The sequence below is a fragment of the Poecilia reticulata genome, linkage group LG1 (genome assembly GCF_000633615.1).
Source record: "Poecilia reticulata strain Guanapo linkage group LG1, Guppy_female_1.0+MT, whole genome shotgun sequence".
Classification (NCBI taxonomy): Eukaryota; Metazoa; Chordata; class Actinopteri; order Cyprinodontiformes; family Poeciliidae; genus Poecilia; species Poecilia reticulata.
This window is the reverse complement of record NC_024331.1, coordinates 30424260-30446523: the sequence shown is the minus strand read 5'-3', so window position 1 is coordinate 30446523 and position 22264 is coordinate 30424260. Positions and strand designations below refer to the sequence as shown.

General features: G+C 37.8%; 1 protein-coding gene across 4 annotated transcripts in view; it reads right to left on the bottom strand.

Moving 5' to 3' along the window:
- The window catches only part of inpp4b (inositol polyphosphate-4-phosphatase type II B), a 196229-nt gene that overhangs the window by 135426 nt on the left and 38539 nt on the right, over positions 1 to 22264 (bottom strand). For all 4 annotated transcript variants that reach the window (XM_017306762.1, XM_017306766.1, XM_008419948.2 and 1 more), the window contains one exon: positions 20728 to 20844. In XM_017306762.1, coding sequence (XP_017162251.1) covers positions 20728 to 20844 — 117 coding nt within the window. The remainder of the gene's footprint in view (positions 1 to 20727; positions 20845 to 22264) is intronic.

Below are 22264 nucleotides of genomic sequence, written 5' to 3'. Positions count from 1 at the left end.
TTACATTAAAAAGTTCCCCTCATTTTCTCCTCAGTGCTGTAGGTTATGAATTCAAAACCTGTTTTATTTATCCAACCATTTATCACGTAAACATAAACATTGTGGCATAAAAGTCCAACAGTTATATGATGATAAATTGTCATTACGTATATATTTATTTGGTGTGCATATATTGTATTAGAATATGAGCATATGTTTATGTTCAAACAAGAATGGTGGAAATATGTTAAAACCTGGAATGAATCTAACTTGCTTTGCAATGAAAAGAACTGGAAGTGTTTTTATATTTACATGATTAAAACTTGTTAGTCCATGTATCTGAAATATTTACTGAGAGTCAGAAGGTTTGCAAGGTTTTCAGGAAAATTATTTTCTAAACCATTGCTGCCAACTTTAAAAAGAAAACATGTCACAAATTACCAAATAAAGAGAGAGGTGGCGAGTAAACTGCAATGTGATTTGTTTTAATATATGTGAAAATAAGTGCCTTTATTAGGAAGGATATTTCTAAAGATGTCAGTTTAACAATGTGAGAAGCATGTTTATTCTGTTAGTGCAGACAGAAATTCATGTGCTCACATTCACAGACGCTATAAACCATTAGTAGCCAACGTCCCTGATAAACCAAATGCATCCTTTTGTTGGAGAATATGCTCATTGTTGTGGGAGCGCCGCTCTGCGCCTTATCTTATGCTGATTACACAACATTAAGATCATCCATGACACTGGAGAGCCAGAGGACTGGGCTTGTGAGCTGTGATGAGTGAAGGGTTTGGGCGAAGGAACGCGTGAGGCAGATTCATCTTAATATCGATACTCGTTTGCACTTAGAAAAAAAATTGATGTGTTATTTTACGTTTCATACTGCCTGTACATGCAATTTTCTTTCTTTTTTTTCATTTTATTTTTTTTATTTAAAAAAAAACCTACATTATATGTTTAAAACTTTATTTAAAAAGTTTTTGTGTGTGGGTCTGAGCTCTTAATTGACTTATCTTTTTGTGCTTTTGCTTCTTTGCTCATGTAAAGCAATGGCAGCTTTTATTAAACAGAGCAGTCAGACATGAGTAGGTGGTGTTAAAACGTCCAGTCTGAAACAAGTCTAGATCCAGCAATATGATAAAAGCTCTTTTTACCGCATGGATCATTAAAATGTTGAGATTAAAACTACAATGTTAGAGGTAATCGAGGATTGCAGGGACTTGTTAAATTAATAACCCACAATGTCAATGAAGAAAGAAATATAAGGGTAAATGTAATTACTATTAATAACTTGATTTTCATTATTACACCTTTGGTATTGAAGACCTTATGAAAGCAAGAAGTAAGAGAATCTGCAAGTAAATGGATTAAAATTATATTTAAGGGAATAATAAATACTTACAATGCACTTCTTGCCTCTTTGTAGTAAAAGACAGACAAACATAAGGATGTATGATAAATTGGGATCAACATCTGTATAGGTCAATGTGAGTCATTTTTTAACATATTGGCATGAGAAGGTTGGTGACATGGTTTTAATATCTCCATGGTTTGTTCCTCATATGCTTGGAACTGCTGGACTGGAAATGGTTTATGTAACCTACAGTTGTAGTTAAAGTTTTTGGCAGCAACACAACTGTTGGTTTTTGCAGACTCTGCAACTTCAGGCTTTGTGGTGACGATTTTCCTCGTCTTTAAAACAAGATTGATCAGAGTAATTACCATTTTTTAATAACTTTTGAGCTTAATCCAACTTGCTGCACTGCCTTCCTTCACCGTAGATATTTATCAGACAGTGTTGTAACAACTTTTATCAACTTCTATGTATATACTGTGCCATTTTTTTGTCACGTTACAAAAGACGTTATATGTATTTTTTTTATATAAATGTAGTTGAAACATTTCTGTGAAGAAAGGAGAAAATTATTACATCCCCTGATTTATTCCTATCTAAAATCACATGGTCTTGTATGTCATGTGATTATTTTAGAACATTTGGAACATCAGAATTTGAATGTTACATTTAAAGAGATATCAAAAATAATCTGGAATGAACCATTTCACTGTATGGAAAATGGTCTACAAGTGGAGGATATTCAAATCCACTGCCGGCTTCCTCAGGTCTTGTTATTCAAGAAAGTTCACCCTGAAAGCAGACCACAAGATGGGTCTCCATAAAGACCTAAAATGTTGCTAATGTTGAAAATGTAAGTGCGTACAGCCAAAAAGCACAACCATAACTTTGATGGGAAGTGAGCAAAGTGCTCTCCGAGGAAAACATGAAGGCTAGACTAAAGTTTGGCAAAGACAACGGAGACAAAGTACAGGATGTCTGGAATAATGTCCTTTGGATGAATGAGTCTAAAATTGAATTACTTGGACACCAGAACAGAAAATACATTTGGCAACTAACCAAATCCAACACTCTTGGGAAAAGAGAAACAAAACAGTAAAACACTTTATTTTCCAGAGATGCAGGACCTGGTCAGCTCACCATCAGAAAATTCATCAAAAATTTCACCGTTTATCAAAGGGAGCTTCAGGAAAAAGGTGGGACGGTCTGTAAAAAAACAACAATAAAACAACAGAACTACACCCAGCAACTTGATGGGTGATAAAAACTAAGAAACAAAAAACCCTGGGTTAAGTCAAACTCAAATTTGTAAACATTTAGAGGTATATCACAGCTTAAAGTGAAGAGAAGGGGGTAAACTTACCCCTGATGTCAGAGAGTGAAAGAAAAATAGAGTATTGGCATGTTGGACTGCTGGTCTTAAAGGGGCAGAATGATGTGTTTTCCAGGCACATAATCAACTAACTATGTTACCTTAATTTGTTTTAACATGCTATATGTATCAAATATGACTTAAAATTGGGCCTCTGTCTCTTTAAAACAGTCTGCTCTTCCTGAAACTCTGCTCCAAGGAGGAGCCGCGTCTTGAAGGCGGAGCTAGGTCCACCCAGGTGTTTTGCACAGCTGAATGGTTGCCATAGAGACCAAAGGATTTCTCAAACATGCGTGAAAGAAGCAAGGCAGCTCTCCAGGTACGTTTTTGATGAGGAAATAACATTGTAACCTGATGTAAAGCGCAAAAAAGCAGATTTTACATAATATTGACCCTCTCATAAAGCAGGTGGAGAAAACTCATAACCGTGATCTACTCCAGGCATTAAGATCATCAGACCTGTCTTAGTGCAGAAACTGATGACTTCTTCTGTTGGTAAAATTAGATATTTTACCAACAGAATTGTCTAAAAGGTTTAAAATGCATTTAAATAATTGCTAGTATGCAAAAACACAACTTTTGCCCCACTACCAAAACATTTACTCAGCAACATTATTTCTATGTTTAATAGTTTGGTTATTTTAGGTCTTTATTTTAAGTCTTCCGCCTTATCTTATAAAAAAAGGGAACCCCCTCAGTTGTCACTGAGAAATTTCATTATCCACAAAAACCGAGTAAATTATTTTCTGGCATAATACCATTTTTCAACTAAGCCATGATGTCAAAATCAGCACGACTGCATCTACACCCAATTCCTTCAAACTCTCATCTGATAAATTACCTTTTTAACTTTTTACTATTTCATTTGTGCTATGCATACTAAATTAAGTTTTATAAAACATCATATCCTTCCCCACACTGACGCTTTAACTAAAGCTATTTCAGATCTAAACTATTTGCTTTTTTTAAAAGCATTAACACCTGCCTCATTTTTTAACCACAGAAGCAAATGCTCACCGACAGCTGGCTGCAGAAAGACTGCAGTCCTCCAGGAGACACTGCTTTCACATTCTGTCTTCTGCAGATATTGGATGAGATCTACAGAGCCATAAACAACAGACACTGTGCTGCATTTCATGCATACATCTCACCTTTCCTCAGAAAACAATGTGCTTCCAGAGGATCAGTGATTCTGTCAAATAAGATCCAAGGAGTAGCAACACAGCCCCAATATCCAGGCTTCCATTCAGGCATTCTTCAGCCTGTCAATGCATGTCCCTGAACATGAATCTTTTCCTACCACTCTATTAGTTTTCCACATTTCCCTGCCTTTACTGCTTACTTCATCATGTTCAGGCTGTTCTCCTTGGTGACCTGCCAACACTGAGAAATCCCTGTTTTATTTTTTTTCCTGCAGAGGCATTCAGGAAGGTGCTACACAGGGCTCAAAGGATTTGTTTAAGTACCTTTAAAATAGAAGATCAGATTTCTACAGTCATGCATATTTGTCTCGCAGGCAAACGCTGCAGTCTGCTCTTAATGCATTGGAGCAACTACCAATGGCTCCCCCCACACTGTTCTCTGGTCTATAAACTTTAACTGCTTACCCCACTGCAGACTAGGTGATAAAAATCAAGGCTCCCTTCGCTCAGTCTGTGAACACGACTCGCTAGGAGTTCTGTACCACCATATTCAAGAGCCCGTTAGCGACCCGAGGACCGGGGTTTAAATTATAGGATAGCAACGTTGTGGTCATTTGACACCGATTCTGCCACAGAGGACCTTTAAAATAATACGCTTTGCAAGTGCTAATTTGGAGCAGCTTTTTGCAAGCTGCTATCTGCTTCGTTTGATGGAAGCTTGTGGTTTGGAACTTCCCTGTCTGTGACTCTGCACTTTAAGTCAAAGTGCACAAAGACAGAGAAGGAAATAAGTTGTGCAAATGTTGGCTAAACAAGATGCTAAACTTAACTTTGTATCTGCTGCTTTAACTTATTTCAGGCTTTAGGTGCATGCCATCAGATAAGCAGAAATCCTCTAATGTTGTTAAGAATGCAGAAACGGCTCAGAGGTTTTTGTATTAACGCTCCAACAAAACCTGCAGAAAATATTTCTCTGCAACATCGAGGAGCTCCAATCTCTCCCTGAGGCTAAACAGGCGAAAGTGTGCTGGGTCTCTTGCACCTTAGCACTCGCATGCTCAGACACACAATAATGGTTCTATAATATGCTAACTCGTGCCTGAAGAGGTTGATAGCTCTCTTCTTTAGAGAGCAGGGCTATAGGGGCTGTAAAAGCAAACAGCTCGGATCAAACCAACTCTTAGCTCCCTTTGAAGAATGGGAGACAATTACAGAGATCAGTGGTGCAGCCCAGAGGTGGTTAACAGCCAAGACAGGCAGAAAGACAGAGATTGATGTCCCAGAAGATCTACAGAGTCTGATCCCTTTAGTGGCTTCGGTTAAATCTAGCGTTCACTGAACACACATGTTGGAAACCGGTGAGTTGTAACCAGAGGCGGCAGGAAAACACTCAGGATTTATCCCTCAAGTCCATAGGTATCGAACAAAATGCTGAAGTTTGACTCAAAAGACTTGCAAAAGAATTCACACCTTCAAACCCTTTTACCTTTGTCACATGAAAACCGCAAACTAAAACATATTTTCTAAACATTTTAGGTGACAGTAGCTGCGTTTCCATGACAAATCTGCGTAAAACTTTGTTGGTATTCCGCTAATGTCAAAAAATAATAATTTTGCAGTTGCTGTGTTTACATTAAATAAGAAACGTAATTAAAGTCACACAGAAATAAGTTTGTTTATGCGATAAATCATAAAAAAAGCCATGCCACCATCCTACAGGTACTTCCTGTTGTCTTCTTCGTTGTGGTTTGTGCCAGCGGTAACATCCAGTTGTTGATCATGTGACGCATAAAAGGTTTTGTCCATTGCAGTTTTGCGAAATAAACCAATTTCAATATGGCCAAAAAAACACCTAATTCTCCTTCCATTTGATATTTTTACTGCTCTATGTGTTAGTGCTTCACATATTTACATTTTCGGTTGTTAAGAAGTGAGTAAGTTGGAGGAGTGTGAATACTTCCCTAACCCTAACTAAGTAGGGTGATTAAAAAAAATGTTAATGTTTATGTACAGTATATTTCTGAATACAAACAACAAACTATTTATGAGAAGTTAAAAAAAAGACAACAGCAAACTACAGCAGGAATGTTATTTCAAATGAGATAAACTGGCCAAATAACAGCAGTGATCTGTGATAACGCTCCTTTATGTACCTAGGATGCAGCCCTCCAGTTCAGGAACACCTTTCTGCATGGTGTGGCAGACATATTGTATGTACAAGTAAGCATATAAATATTTTTATAAAGTATTGTATTTTTCTTGTTTTTCTAGCCTTGTTCCCCAGTCTTTTTTTAAAACTTGTTTGTCCATCTTATTTTCAGAAAATGTCTTTTTGTATTGATTGCTTTTTCTAAAATGTCAAAGTTTCTAGTTTTGTGGATTGTTTCGTTCAGTGCTTGTGATCCAAAGGCACTGTAAGTGGGACTTTAATACAAAAAACATTTCTACTGAGAACGACAAATTGAGTCTACGCAGAGACTCGCTCGCCGCATTTTACCGGGTAAACAACGAGATGGAGGAAGGAGCGGGAGAGGTGCAACAGCCCCTAGATATTTTTGTTTCACAGCACACCACAGTCAAATTTCATGGCTAAATGACACATTTACTGGTTCACATAGAAAACGCAACAAAAGAGCCTTTTGTACTAAACATTCAGCTTATGTGAAAGAACTTGTCCTTGGTGACTTTAAGATAGCTCACTGACAAGATGCAGAAAGAGCATATTGCAGTCGCTGTTGTGCACTCTTGTGAATAACGATAAGATCACAACAAATACATACGTATTTCTGTGGAGGAAGCAAAAAATAATCCCTCAATCCTCTTTAGGTCTGCAGAGAGGAAATAGTTTAGGTGGATTTATGATTATCATAACTCCATCTGAGCAGGACGAGAACAAGGCAGAGATAAAAAAAAAAACCTTCTGCTTCTCTGAACTGATCTGATCTCTCAGTATTCTTTGTGGCTGATGGTGGAAAAAGACAACATGTCATTTTATCTATTAATAAACTTCAATCTGCACGCAGCTGGAAAAGAAAAATAAATTGTTTATGACTAAAGTTTGATGCTTCAAGTGGAACTGCCATGAAATATTAACATACAAGACAAAAGACGTGTTTCAACACGGTTTCTCTTGATCAGTAGCTTTTTGTCTTCTGCTGCATAAAACGAGTCAAATACAACAATAAATATACAGCTTTAATCTAGAAGTTGAATTCTTTGCTACTTTTTTCTCCAGAATAGCTCAAGTTTAGGAAAATTGGATGGAGAGATCTGTAAACATCAATTCAACTTCCATCAAGTCAAGATTTTCAGCTGGATTTAGATCTTAACTTTGACTAGGTCATTATGAAAAATTAGAAATATTTTTGAAGCCTCTAACAAGATTTATTCAAGAATTGCTCTTTATTCAGCTCCATGTTTCTTCACACTCCTGAAAAGCTGCCTTGTCCCTGCTGAAGAAAAGCCTTCTAATGCCATGATGCTGCCACTGCCGTGTTTCCCAATGAGGAGGTACACTCAGAGTGATGTACAGTGTTGGCTTTGTTTTGCAACACCACAACCTTTCTTTATGTGGCATATGAAAAACTGAAAACAGGACTTCCTGTGGCTTTCCTTTTAACACTGACTCTCTTCTTGTCATTGTTCTGCAAAGAATTAAAAATAAATACTTCGAAAGGTCATGTAAAATAGACTCATAAATTCAAGTTAGTTGTGACATGCACACGGAAATATCTTTGTATGGTTTCTACAGTTGATGAAATTGGCTACCAGAAAAAAGCTTTTAATGATTCAGTTTGATTACCGTATTTTCCGCACTATAAGGCGCACCTAAAAACCTTCAATTTCCTCAAAAGCCGACAGTGCGCCTTATAACCTGGTGCGCCTTATATATGGATGAATATTGAGCCACAACAGGTCTAGCAACTACGGTAAGCAGCCGCCGACTTCATTTTCCCCCGCAGAAGAAGTGCGCAGTGCATGCTGGGATAGTTGTCAGAACGCTGGTTTGTTAATAAAGTTTGATAATACATTTAAAGCCAGGGGGGCGGAAGGGAGGGGAAGAGAGACAGAGGCTGCAGCGGCAGCGTGTCAGTTGGTCTGTGTTACCCAGAAAGCAGTTGGGCGCAATATCACAACACCAACAACGTGAGTGAAACAACGACTGGGGCAGCTACTATATAAAGTACTCGGGGACAATTTCTTTACAAATGTGGATGTGTAATAATAGAGTACGGAACAAATTGGCAACCCAAACTGAAGCGTCTACTCTATGCGCCTTATAATGCGGTGCCCCTTATAGTGCGGAAAATACGGTAAATAGGAGTAAATTGCTAGGCTAAAAATGGACAGTGAATGATTAGTCTGAAATTACTGTAAAGATGAACAGACCTTCAAATGCAGGAAGGTAGATTTGGTTGAAGGTTCATGTATGGCTTTCCATGAAATGTCAAAAGGCCAGGTAAGTTTATGTATTCACTGTAGGACTGTTCAGACACAAGGGAAATGACTGAATACCAAAATGCTTTAAAACTTTTTAAATATAGTTCAATATGTCAAACAGTTAAAAGCAGTGCACTAAAAGTACGAAACACAAGCATATTTAAAATGTGGAATAAATAAATCTAGAAATCAGCCAGTCAACCCCAACAATCGGCTGCAGCTCCTCCTGTCTTGTCCTGCATTAAAAAGATACTAATAGTGATCATACCTGATGCTTCTCATACAAAGAAGAAGTTGAACTTGAACCTACAGTTGAACTGTAGATAATTATTTTAGTTTGACACTTTGTTTTGTTTAAAGACTGCACAGAACATGAAGGAAAAATCCAAACCCAAAGAAATATATGAAAGACGTTCCTTGCAGAAGTCTAGATGAAGGCAACTTTTAACCAGAAAACTGGGTTGGTTTCTAACTTTTTAATAGCCCAGTTACACGACAGAACCCAGGTTTTAAATGTTCCACATAGCGTGACTTTACAGAGAACCCAGGATTGCAAATGCTTCTTGAGGTTTACTTACACAACATGTCAGACTCTGACTTGACTCCAGTATCATCAGGAGCTCAGTTAGCCATGGAAAATAGCTGCCCTTACACAAACACACATCTAGCCAACAAGCATCAGCACTTTCCACCAGTGTCTCTCCTAAAGGAAACCATTACACTGCAGAAAGGCACAGGAAGGGAGGCAGGGAGGGGATTTCTCAAGTGGTTTCCTCTCCTCCTCTCTCTCTCTCTCTAAAAGAGGAAAGAAACTATGAGTGAGAGTTTTTTTCAAGAAAGAGAGAGAGGAGAGATTAGTCAGCCAGTCATCTAATTCACTTGTGACCCAGTAATTTATTTAGCTAATAATCTGCTTTTCCAGGTGACACTAACAACCACCAATAAAACGATTAGAGAGTCGACGGGGAGGTTACAATGGGTCACGTTTAGGCCTGTCTGGTGAAGAAGATATGTGATTAAATTCTCAAACGAAAAACACGCAATAAAATGATCCAGACAAATCCCACCTTGAGGATATTGGAGAAGGATTATACAAGGAAAGGGTTTTGGAGGTTATTGCAAAGACAGAATTTCCTGGAAAGTCTGGAGGCATTTTACTCCAGCATCAAATACTTGATGGTATCTATAGGGGATCTGCATGACGATATGGTGAGTTGCATGCAGAGTTCACTTTATTTTCCATCAGAAGACCTTGAGATGAACTCAAGCAGTTTAGCTTTTATTTATTATTGCTGATGCACCGATCAATTGGCCAGTAATTAAATTCAATCAGAATTTCTAGGAATGGTCCAGACTACTGACATGCTGAAAAATTCAGCCTTCTGGTCTGTGAACTCACCAACAAACTCCTATCATTTACCTTTTTGTTATGAGTTTAGTACAAATCAATGCATATTTAGAGACAGAAACTAAATAAAGATTCAAAACTAGCAGCATTCTTGATTTTCTACCAGTAGCAACTTTTTAGCTTTTTTTGTTTGTTTGTTTTTTAATTTTAGTTGCTGAGGATTGTTGGTGTTCCTTGTTTATCTGTTTTGAACCCATCTTGTTTTATTTGCTCTTTAAAAAAGTATCTTTTAGCTATTCAGCACTTTGTTAGAACGTAGATTATGATAATAAAATTATTATTAAGCTAACTTTGCATTTGTCATTGTTATAAAAAATTTATAATTTAAATTTATCACAATGATTATATATTAAAAGAAATCGTAAATCAGGTAAATAAATCTGAATATCTTCACTTTCTGAAAGTGGCATTTGTAGAATAATGTAATTCAGGATATTCAGAGCCAGGACCCTCTAGCAAACTTTTACTAAATACTGTACAGAACCGGACAAGACAGAGTTTTAAATTAAATCAGGAGGTAGTATGTATTTTACAGGCCATTTTATAATTATGTTACCTTCAATTTGTTATGAAAATGTTGTATATATTAAAAACAAGCTAAAAGACATCTGAGTCGTATCCGATTCCTTGAAATTGACCTCTGTCTCTTTAAGAACCTTCTGACACTCCCTCTTCAGGAAGTCAACCGATCTCAGTGCGGGTTGGGTTAGCCATTACTTTGGCTCTGTTGTGGAAAAGCTAACAGGATTTTCTTGTGCTAAGCTACACAACCAGCACTTAACTTCATGACAAAGAAAGGCTTCTATTCATTACTATGTCAAAGTTGTACATTTTGCGAAAGGCCAATCTCATCCAAACTTTGGAGGGGCGCCATTAGAAATATTATCTGAATTCATAAAGTTAAAAGCTGCCAAGATTTATTTTAGGATGAGGTCAACTTGTAGACTGTCCACAGGAAAGATGGATTTTACCACTTTTGTGCCAAAGTCAAAGTGTGGCCAAATATCATGCAGTACAAGGCTAAATGGGCTGCACAAGTCCTGCTGTCTGACAGAGACTCCAAGTCAAAACAGAGTTGGGTAAGGAACAAGAACATTGCATCAGACCAGTGATGGCATGTCAACGTACAAGCAGTCTAATATGCCTCCATTGTCTGTTCAAAAGAGATTTTAAGGAACATTATTGAAAATAAAAAATGGGCATAAAGCAGACTGATGTTTGTGCAAAACAACCAACCAGAATCACTGAAAAATCAACCGAAGCTTCTTGAAGAAGAGTCCAAGAAGCATTACCTTTTTAACTGCTCTCCATTCTTTGACTCATCACATTTCAACCATCACCTTCCAGAAGAGCCCGGCAGGTTTTACTACAAGGCAAAGCCATTTTTCTCCCACTGAGTTGTGTAATTAGTGGTTGCAAAGCTGCTTGTTGTCATTGCTTTATTGTCTTGCTGTTGTTACCCAGATGGTGTTGCCAAATGGATGCTAAATCACCTCAAGGAGGACATGTGTCTTTTTTTACATTTAATTTGCCTCCTTATGAAGTCTTTGTAATTGGTTCACAATTTATCTGATATATGCACTTACAAATCTTCATCTGAACTTATCCCTTCCTCAAAGAAAGCAGATCTTATTTTGAAGGAGACCTTTTTGTTATTTTGTTATTACTTATATCTATTCTTACAAACTTAGACAAAGGATGCCCAAATCAGGGCTCAATCAGTTTTAACTTATGCTTAGTTCACCATAAGAATCAGTTCATCAGTGTTTCACTGAACAGACTTAAGATTGACGAGAAACAGAGGCATTTTCCTACAGAGAGCTCTTCTACCATGAGGCCTCACTAAAACTGTACTTTTCGTATTTGAAATGCCAGTAAATTACTTCTTGCTATCACTGCTTTATATTTCTTTCCCTAACCTTTAAGTTGATTCTTTCAAAGTTGCCGTGCAGGTACACCTTTAGACTGAAGGGAGTAAACGTCTTGATCCCTGATCTCATCAGAATAAATCTCCCACACATTTAAATAGCAACGCTGCTCATCTCCTCCATTTCCAAAACTGCCGTGCTGCTGGGAAAGTCTCTTAACCCCAGCTGTGCCGTGGAGCTCCGTAGAGTTACTTAGGCTATCAGACAGTTGTGAGCTTATGTGGCAGATGATGCAGAGTAGTGCACCCATTAATCACACGGCGGGCGGTCCGCCCCAAATTAACGCTACTGTAGGATTTTATCAACATCAGGGTGGGTGAATGAAAGGTGTCCTGTCCATAACGGTAAAATGCAACATGAGCGCAGAGGACTGGTCCGAAGGCGAACGTGTTTTAGTGTAAGCAGAAGAACCAGCTGAGTTCAACTGTATAATCATCGTTTGAATTACATATCAACTGATGTTAAGTACGAGTATGTTTTAATTAGGGCTGTCAAAACAAGTACATGCAATTCATTTAAAAAGTTTACTGTAGTTTAGTTATTAAGCAAAGATGAAACATGAATGTAAAAGCTTTTGAAAAAAAAAATTTACCTCAAACTAAAAAAATGCACAAACTAAGGCATGGAGTTGAAGGCATGTAGGATTTAAAAACTGAGAATTACTCTAATCATTAGTCTCACTATTTTCCTCCCCAAGGGTTGAATATAATGTACATGTAAAAACACAACCTGGATGTTTTTTGTATTCTTCATTACCACTAATAAATGTAACGTTGGCAGCCAGAACCTCTGAATGTTTCCAGTATTCGTGCGGAACGTCCTGCAGCTCTCGCCTGCTGTGTTTAAGCATTTGTCGGAAGTCTTTCCTTTTAGGGCCTGAGCAGTGGTACTTTGCCTCACTTATGACTTTGGCTGACATTCCCACAATGATGGTGAGGGAAGCAAAGTGGCCATCAGACAAGAAACAGTCCTTATCGGGGGACTGTTACTCACGTAGGTTATCACTGCAGAGCTGTCCACCCAATCACTACCAAAACTGTTCTTGGGTATCTCTGAGATTGCCTCTCATAAAAAAGACCATTTCTATGACTGTGTGTGTGTGAGCATGTGTGTGTGCTTCGCTTCGCTCTCTGCTTCCATTCCCCTCTCGCTCTTCTTTTATTGCAGTAAACTCTTACGCATACAGAAAATTCCCACCACATTGACATCCATCCAGCAAAAACCAAGTGGCTATGCCATAAATATGTCACCTCGGCGTCTTTTGCACATCATGATTATTGACAGGGCAGGATTAACCGAGGCTGGGATTCTCCATACTTCAGCAGTTCATAATTGGAGTGACAATTCACCGTGCAACAGTGGCTGTTCAGACCGCCTCCTGAGACGGAGCAAATACGCCAGTGAGCACGTCGTCAAATCAGGTGGAAAGATAAAAACATTTGCAAAGGGTTTCTCAGAAACACAGTAAGGAGTCACTGAAGTGTGGGAAGTCATTTTAGGAAACGTTATGAGCTAGAATTATGTAATAATGTTTAAAAATATTCATCATTATTTGATCTGAACTTTTATTAATCATTCAGCATTCCAGGCCAAGACTGTAGATTCCCCAACTTGTGAGGAAGTAGACTATTTGTACAATTTGAGAAGAAAAAAACAAAAATAAAACAAAGAAATTGCAGTTATAAAATCATTATCAAAAGTATTAATACTTTTTGAAGGTTTTTACATATTCATATTACAACCACAAACGTCATTTCATTTGGATTTTATGTGATAAATCAATGAAAAATGGAGGATAATCTGAAATGGGAGAACAACAAGAAATTTTGCCGCACTTTTTAGATTTCTAAAAATCTAAAAAGTGTGGCATGCAACCCTCTATGTTTATACTCCTAAGCAATCTGCCACCTCCAGACACCACATCATTGGCTAATCAATTCCCCTTGTGACTGATTTCATCTCAGTGTAATGATATATATCCTGTGATTTGCTGAAATGTTAACCTGCATGTGAAGGAATCAGGTAGAAATAAGCAAGAAAAGACATGCAGCTGTAATTACAACAAAAATTGTATTTATTCAAGGGTCTAATATAAATATAAACCACACTTTTCAGTTTTTTTACCCACAAAAATGTTAAAATCTTTTCAACATTGTTCCATATAAAACCTCAACAAAACATATTACCGGTTGTGTTTATGATGTAACAAAATGTAAACCATGTCAAAGAGTATTGATATTTTTTGTGAGGTATGTGTATGAGTGTAAGTTATCAGTGTACGCCTGATAAATTGGGATTTTATGCCCCTTCAGCACATTTATCTGGATAACTAGATAAAGGTGAAAAAATGTAAGCTGCACAAAATTTAATTAGTCACTTTCTAAAACGGTAATTTTACCAAATGTCAGGATGGAATATTTTATTAATTGATCTTTACTTGTGTTGTAATTTGATAAGTTTATAAAAAAAACATGCCTTGTGAAATCCGTGTTTTTCAAACCTGTGTTTAATCATGTAGAAATCTGCTGCTAGTCTTTTAGTTGGAGAGATTTTTGTTTTATTTTTTTGTTACTCATTAATAGTCAAAGCTGTTATTCTAATGTGCAAGTAACAGATTTGGATTTATCGTCACTTTATTATGAGACTCCAAGTTGATAAAACATCTAAAAAATGCTACAACCCATAAGTTGGGTAAAAAAAAAAGGTGGATATTTATAATGAGGAATCTTCAGTTTGTAAAATATTAGATCAAAAAGAAGGTTTTGAGGACTTCAGGTTTTTTTTTCTGATGTTAAATTGTGTTCCACAAAACAATGAGAATAGTTGAACACAAGGAATAAACTAAAATGGCAAGACATAAAACACAAACAAAGAAATTATAAAAAAGAAAATAACAGAAGCTAAAAGTCCAAACACCTAACAAACGAAACGTAAATTATTTTCAAAGCAGAGGTGGTACAAAATCTGGTGACGTGGTTTTACCTCCAGAAAAATATCTCACCCATAAACAAGTGACCTATTGTAAGAACTCAGACAATACCGCATCCAATCAGTTTTTGTTTTTGTTTCTGGGGTTGGGGGGATTTTACAAACACAATCTTGATCCAATTTTCTGAGTGTGTACGTGCATGCGTGTGTGTGTGTGTGTGSGTGCGTGCGTGCGTGCGTGCGTGCGTGTGTGTGTGTGTGTACTCACAGGCCGTGGGTAGGAAGAGACAACCGTTACAGCAGAGTGGCGTTTTACTTCATTCAATATATTTTTATGCTTCTTTATGAAAATGACCAGGCATGCACCATTATCCCATTCACCTCAGATTAGGCTTTATGTTTGTCAGACTATACGGCGCACAAAGATGAATCAAAAATTCTCACCAAGCAAACCGGGACCCGCACTGTGCATTTATCCCAAACTGGAGCGAGAAAAGACAGGAAATGAGGCCATCATTAGGGACAAGAGCTCTCCCAGGGGCGACTGTTTTATCTCTTTAAACAAGAACGTACAGTAAAAGGTTCATGCTCACAGAGGAAAAAAATGGCTATCATTAGCAGTCCATCTCTGAGACTCCTCTGAGGTTTAGTGAGTAACAATGTAATGCGCCAAGCAAGAAAAAATAATCTTATTTGTCTCTTTATGAGCTTTTATCGTAAGGACTTTTCATCCTTTCCTGTCCGAACAGCTTTGTTCAGAGTTCTCATGAATTTTAAAGACAATGACTGAATTTTAATGCAACATGAGAAACTAACTCTTCATTCCTACTCTAATCTTTAGAGGAAAAAGCTATTAGATATTAGAAACTTAATTATTAATAAAATAACATTACGCCCTACTTAAATGAATTTTATGGTTTGCATAATTGCTTAAAATGGCGATGATTTTTTCTTCTTCTTCAAACAGAGACAAAACGCAGCTTATTAGTCACACTTGAATCATACCCTGCTTAAATATTTAGCTGAGTAAGTGCATGATACAATTGTTTTACATAAGTCGCTCTCGCTAAAGCATTCACACAGAATAAGATCAGAATGCGAGTCAAACGAGGACTCTTCGCCCCAGGGAGCCCTTCAAAGACGAGCCGCAGTTAAGACATCAGTGACAAACTAAGGCAGGCCTGTCAGCCTCTGACAGCTATAGGCTGGAGGGTGGGATCACTTCCACCTGAGAGAAATCTGAGCTGGTCCTGCTCCTTCTCACACCTCCACTCTCCAACTTATCAGTTCCTCAGCTCTGTCTGTGCTCCTAAATATTCATGAGCATGCAGCAGGCGGTGTCATCTCAGGATATCTAAATGGAGGCCAGAGGCAGAGGGAAGCCACCCGGCGATAAAACGCTCCGGTCCACTGCAAACGTTGAGCCCATCATCTGTAACCCTGAAAATGTCAGAGTCCTTCTCTCATTGGTTTAACTATGAGGCCTTTACTTTGTAATCCACTATTAGAGATTCAATTTACTGAAACATTCATACCGCCACAATTCCACATATTGTTATGATTCAATAACAAAATATTTTAATGTGATTTCATGTGATATAACAGAAAGTAATGAAGTAATTTGAAAAATTTCAATAAATGCTAAAAGTTTTTAATGGTTTGCAGAAAAAGATCTGAAAAGTGTGGCACACTACTGACTTTGTTCAGTTAGACAACTAAATTTTTTGCCCATGCTTCTTTGTAAGATATCTTAAGCACACTTAGAATGGAGGGAAATCATCTGTGAATGTTCATTTTACAGTCTTGCCACAGATTTTAAGCTGACCTTGTTGCCAACCTGCAGCTTCCAGGAGACGTTCTTATAGGAAAATGTTCTGCAACTTTTACAATACAAACAGATTTTTTTTGCCCTTCATCTAGCAAAATGAAACTCACTTAAATGCTGCACAACATTTTGAAAAACACAATTTATCATTTTTAAAAAGCATAGTTTTATTTCCATTTTAAGATTTTAAGGTTTCAAAACCCAGAAAAAAATGAAACCTTTGCTAAAAGTGTATGGATTCTTTTGTTGTTGTTGTTGTTGTGATGTCGATATCCGTTCAAAAAGCAGATAGTTTCCAACCAAATGAGTGTCATTTTTTGTTGATCTTCAATTAAATAATTTCAGGACAAAGCTGAAAAACTGCTAAAACAGCTATTTGTCATTGTTTCACAGACAAACTATGTTGAACAGTTATTCAGGCCGACAGAAGGTCCAAAAAGCCACCGTTGGCTCCAGAGCCTCAGCTTTCAGATTCCTGTTTTAGGATTTCCAGCATCATTATCCCTGCAGCATGACACTGCCACCATCTGTTGTCAGGTTGACAGTTTTCCCCCCCAATATGTTTTGGATTTTAGATTTAAAAGTCCAAATTTGGTTTCATCTGACCGGAAAATCTCCTTCAAAGTGTTTGCTGTCTAGATGATTTGTGGACCGTTTAAATTGGACTTCTTTCAAAGATATCCTTCATGAAAGAAATGTGTATGTTTTTTGTTTATCAGAAATATGTCAGGGCTTTGCTGATTGTTTCGGTCTGAGTTTCACTGCGCAGAGTTACTTCTAAGGAACACTGTTTCTGCAACAAGCGGCCTAGAAATGTGGAAGAAATATGCTCAGTTTTTGTACATACACAAATAGTTTGCAGGCTGAGGTTTGCAAGGAAAATGAACAACAAAAAACAGAAGATTAAATGACTGGGTTTGGACTGGGAGATTTCTGATCTTCCACTTGAAGCCACTGGGGGCTGATGCATGGTACCAGCTCATGTTCAGGGTCATGCCTGTGTCACTATAAGAGTCTCTAATGAGACCCAGACAAGCACGCTGTGCCCAGCGGAGCGGAGCTGAAAATCTAAAAGCTAACCACAGCACACAGGAACCGGTCGCAGGAAAAAAAAAGAAAAAAAAAAAGAGGAAAACGAAAGGGGTAAGGAAGATTTTCAAGTGTTGCAGCGGCACCACACAGGGCAATTTTTTGAAACTACTATGAAAGGCTGTGTTTTCTGTCTTAGTATTGCAGGAGGCCGTGAAACAGCCCATCATTCAAAAGTTATTTTTGAAGGCAGCAGGAAAAGGGGGAAATGAGAGAAAAGAGTGAAAGTGAACAGCAGAGTGAAACTGCTCAACAGGACCTTGTCTGTAAAGACTTTTGCTTTTGCCTTGAGCCCTGATTTTGAGAGCAAAGCTGGAGTGAAATGTTCTGTTTTCTGTCAGCGCTGCTCTGAATAGACAGAAAAGTGTTGAAAAGTTCACAGAATGAGTGAAGGACAAAGAAAAGACAAAACAACAACCAGAAATCAATCTTACTTAAGGTAAGGCAAGCTCCGAGGAGAATTTACTTATTAAACTACCCAAAAACACTCACCATGTTTCATCATGCCGTGATTATAATACATTAATTGACATCTGTTTTACATCACAATATTGCACAATATCTCTTGATGCTACTAAATCATATTTCATGTCAAATATCGTGATGCAGCGCTATGTACTATTGTATCTAGGAATGCACCAATCCACTTTTGGCTTTTCTGATACTGATGCCGATATCTGAGGTTTACAGAAAAAGCTATTGGTTTAAAGAACCAATGGCTTCACAAGGTTGGTCAAACATGTAAAAAAAACAGTTTTAATTAGTTCAGTGAGTGAGCAATCCCCTCATATCACTGCATTTTACTCATATGAAATCATGTATGTCATCTACTATCTTGCCTTGTCATTTGTCAGATAACAATCACAACATTTAATGTGTAAATCTACATTTCTCATAAATTTTAGATGTGAAAAACAGAAACTTTTGGAACATTGCTCCATGCTGAACAGATTGCTGTGCTTCTTGTATTTCTAAATATGTGTTGCGTAACCATGCCAACTGGATGCTTGTTTCCTGCAGAAGCAGCCGATTGACCTTTCAGCAGCCTGAATTATGCTGAGAACAAGCCCCAAGACAGGTTAAAGAGGAGATTGCCAGGATTTATAACAATTAAACCCAGTATTATCTCTTTTTCTTCCAGATACAATACGTCTATTTTAGAAACAAAACAGGCCTGCAGTGTCTCCTACAGGTGAAAAACTGGAGAGAAACTAGACATTACTCTGTTGGTTGTGGTTCTACATAAATACACATAAACTGACAGGAGTATCGTATAAAAAACATTAAACTTTAACATAATTAAATATTATTTCACATGTTTCATTGTCACCCTGTAAATCAATCCGTTGACTCCATTGCTGAACCAAATTTAATGACCTTAGAGACGATATCTTCCATTGGTATTCATAAATGTTAAACTTTTGTGACCATACAACCACAAACCTGAATGTATTTTCATTTCATGTGATTGTGTGAGTGGAACATGGAAATCTCTGTTATCCCAAGCAGCTCTTCCTATTGTTGTGGTTCATACATGCAAGTCTGCATCAAAAACATACATGGAGTGTTCTTTTGATTCTTTCACGCATGTTTGAAAAATCCTTTAATCCCCATGGCAACCATTCAGCTGTGCAAAATACCAGAGTGAACCTAGCCCCGCCTTTGAGGCGCAGCTCCTCCTTGCAGCTGTAGCTTTCAAGCTTCTGAGCTTCTGCCTCATGAACCATCCCTCTCCTGTGACTCCCCCGCTCAGCTCCTTCAGACTAGCCAGCAGCAATTAGCAAACACCTGGTGGAACTGCTAAGCTCATTATGCAAGCTACTTCTCGTTGGTAAAACGTTGGCAAAAAAAAAACTTTGTTATAAGGTTAACAGATGAGCGATGACGTAATTATCCTGAAGGAGGAATCTGGCAGTTTTTAAAGAGACAGAGGCCCAATTTCAAGGCCTTAAATTAAAGTCAAAATTCTTTTAAGTCAGATTTGATATATACAGCATTTTTATGACAACTGAACTTAACATTGTTACTTTATAGCGCTGTAAAATGGCACTATGTGCCAGAAAAATACTACCCTTTTAAAACATTACTGCACTATTCTGTGTTTTGCAATCCAGTAAAAACACATAGAAGTTTGTTTGCTTCACAGATGCCAAAGTGTGATAAACTGGTGTGTGAATATTTTGTGAGGTCAGAGGCCACAACAGTTGTATTTGAATAAATTATAATATTTTGGCTTTCTTTTGCCAAACTAACCTATAGTTATTAATGTCAACCTCCGTTTATTATTAGTGCACCATTAAATTTGCATGTGGACTTTATGTGATCATGGATGAACATTTATGAGCAAAGGTAAAAAACAAAACCTTGTCATAGTTCTCTTTGGAAATGAAAATTCTCCACAAGAAAATTTGAGTTTCTACAATTAATCTGACTTTTTCCAGCTATCTTGTAAGTACAAAGACAACTGACTTACACTAAATATTACAAAGAGGAATTACAAAGTGGCAGTGCGTGCTGCCGCTGGCACTGTGCCGCCGTTTTGTCTTTCAGACACCAAGCGCTGCCAGAATAAACTCTTTTAATTGTCAAAAAAGCTCATGAATGTTTTATGGCAAGTTCAAGCAAATTAAGATGTTGGCATCTTGACTTGAACTCGTTACTTGATTAAGATGAAACCCACGCCCACTCTAAGTAGCTTGTTATAAATTCTGTTTAAACGTCTAAATCACAGGCTGGCCTGTTCTGGATTCTGTGTCCGGGTCTCCTTTCAGTTCCCACGTATGTGACAGATGGTTTTCCCAAGGGAGGGGCTGCATCGCTCTGATGCTCACTGCAGGCTGAATAACCTTCTCTATCAAAGCCACAGGCAGAGGTTAGTGTCAGAAAGGAATGATCACTAAGACATACCTCAGTTCTCTAGGATAGATTAACACATACTGAGATTTTGAAGTTTAGTTGACTGCAGAACTCTTGAATCAGCCCTCATTTCGTCTTACTTTTAGTAGCAAGCAGCAAGACTTTTCTTGTAACCTTTCAAGTGCTGTGTTCTCATATTTCTTCAGGCTTCCTGAAAGTTATTCAAAGCTTTTACTCAGACACTTGCATCTTAAAGCTTCTTTATCTCCTTTAAAGTTTAAAGCATCCCCAAACCTAAAGTGAGACAGCTTCACAGCTCGTCTTAAATGCATTTCATCATCGCATCACTGCCTGGATGTTTAATTGCGTGCGTGCATGCGGAGAACAACAAGTGTTGACTTACTGATTCTTGGCTCTTGTTTTTTGCATCATACACAGTTAGCTTGACCAGCGAGTCTTGGCTGTCAGGATACTCTGAAGGGAAGGTCACCCCCGTCAAAAACAGCGGGTCTTTGTTTGCCTGTTGGACAGAAAAAAGTTGAGAAAGTGTGTGAGTGTGTTTATGTGCACATTTTCACTAACAATAGAATTGGGCTATTTGAAATTACAAAAATAAATTTGCTTAATGGAAACACGGCGATCTCGAAAAACACAATAGGTTTTAGCAGTAGGATGAGGCGGTTTCTCAGCCGTATAGAAATAGATGCATTTCACAAAACAGAAATGGAAACGCTCTTTTCAGATCACAAGAGTCTAGTGATAAACTACTGATGAAAACAATGATGAAGACAACAGGCAGAGGTAGGATGAAGATGGTTTGTTTTTGGTTTTCCGGACAATGTGCTGCTGGATCCATCAGAGCTCTCACAGCATCGCACAGCTCATAAAAAGCTGTGTCATTCGAATGTGTTAAATCCTTAGCTCTTCTGTAAAATCACGACTAGAATTTCCCCCAAACACTGCAAACGCAAGTATAAGCGGTTTCTCCATACCATTTGCAAATTTTAACCAATATACCTCACATTAATCACAAGCAGTCACCATTTTTTATTATTAATATTGTGATTATTTAGTTTTAGTTCTGGAAGAAAATGGTTTTCCAGGAAAGATATCAACATAAATGGAAGTTTGCTGGTATTTGCTTCAAATGTCAAATCTTTTTTCAGTCACAGAAGTGGCAGATTAACGATTAATCTGCAGAGGAAACTGCACTGCAGCAAGAAACACAGAGGAGAACTGTTGATCATTATAGACAACAATTCAGATGACTGATGTAATGTGACTTGCTTCAGCTTCATTTGTCAAAAAAGGGACAATGCTCAGGAGATGTAGCTCATGGATTACACCAGAGAAAAAGAACCTTTGGCTGGAATGAGCCTCTGAATTCAATGACATCCCAGACAACAATAAACCAAAAATGCTTTGGAAATCAGCTGGAGAGCATCATTAGGTAGAGAACTGTCTGGATTTCCTACATGGTTGAGGCGGTTGGCAGGTTGGATGGATTTTGCAAATTTCAACAATGCATTGAACAAAATTGGCATAATTGTATGACAGTATGATTTTATGTATTTTTAGTATGATTTTGTGATATGTACTCTAGATTCCAGAAGGGAAAACATAGAGATCCCTCTTGCTTCTTTAAGGGAATCCCAAGGCATTCCTGGGCCAGAAGGTTCTGGTTCTGCCTCGGGATCTCCTCCCACTGGGACATTCCCAGAAGACCATCAAAGGAAGGCCCCCAAGAGGCGTCCTGACCAGATGCCTGATCTCACTCTGGTCCCTTGATGTGGAAAAGAGTAAAAGAACCGAATCAATTTCAGCAGAAGCAGATCTAATTGTGGCATCTTTGTTATATTTGCTTGCATCCAGAACTTTGCTCTTTATACACATAACGTCATGTAATGGTAGGAGGAATATAGCGTTACCTGAAAATTCAA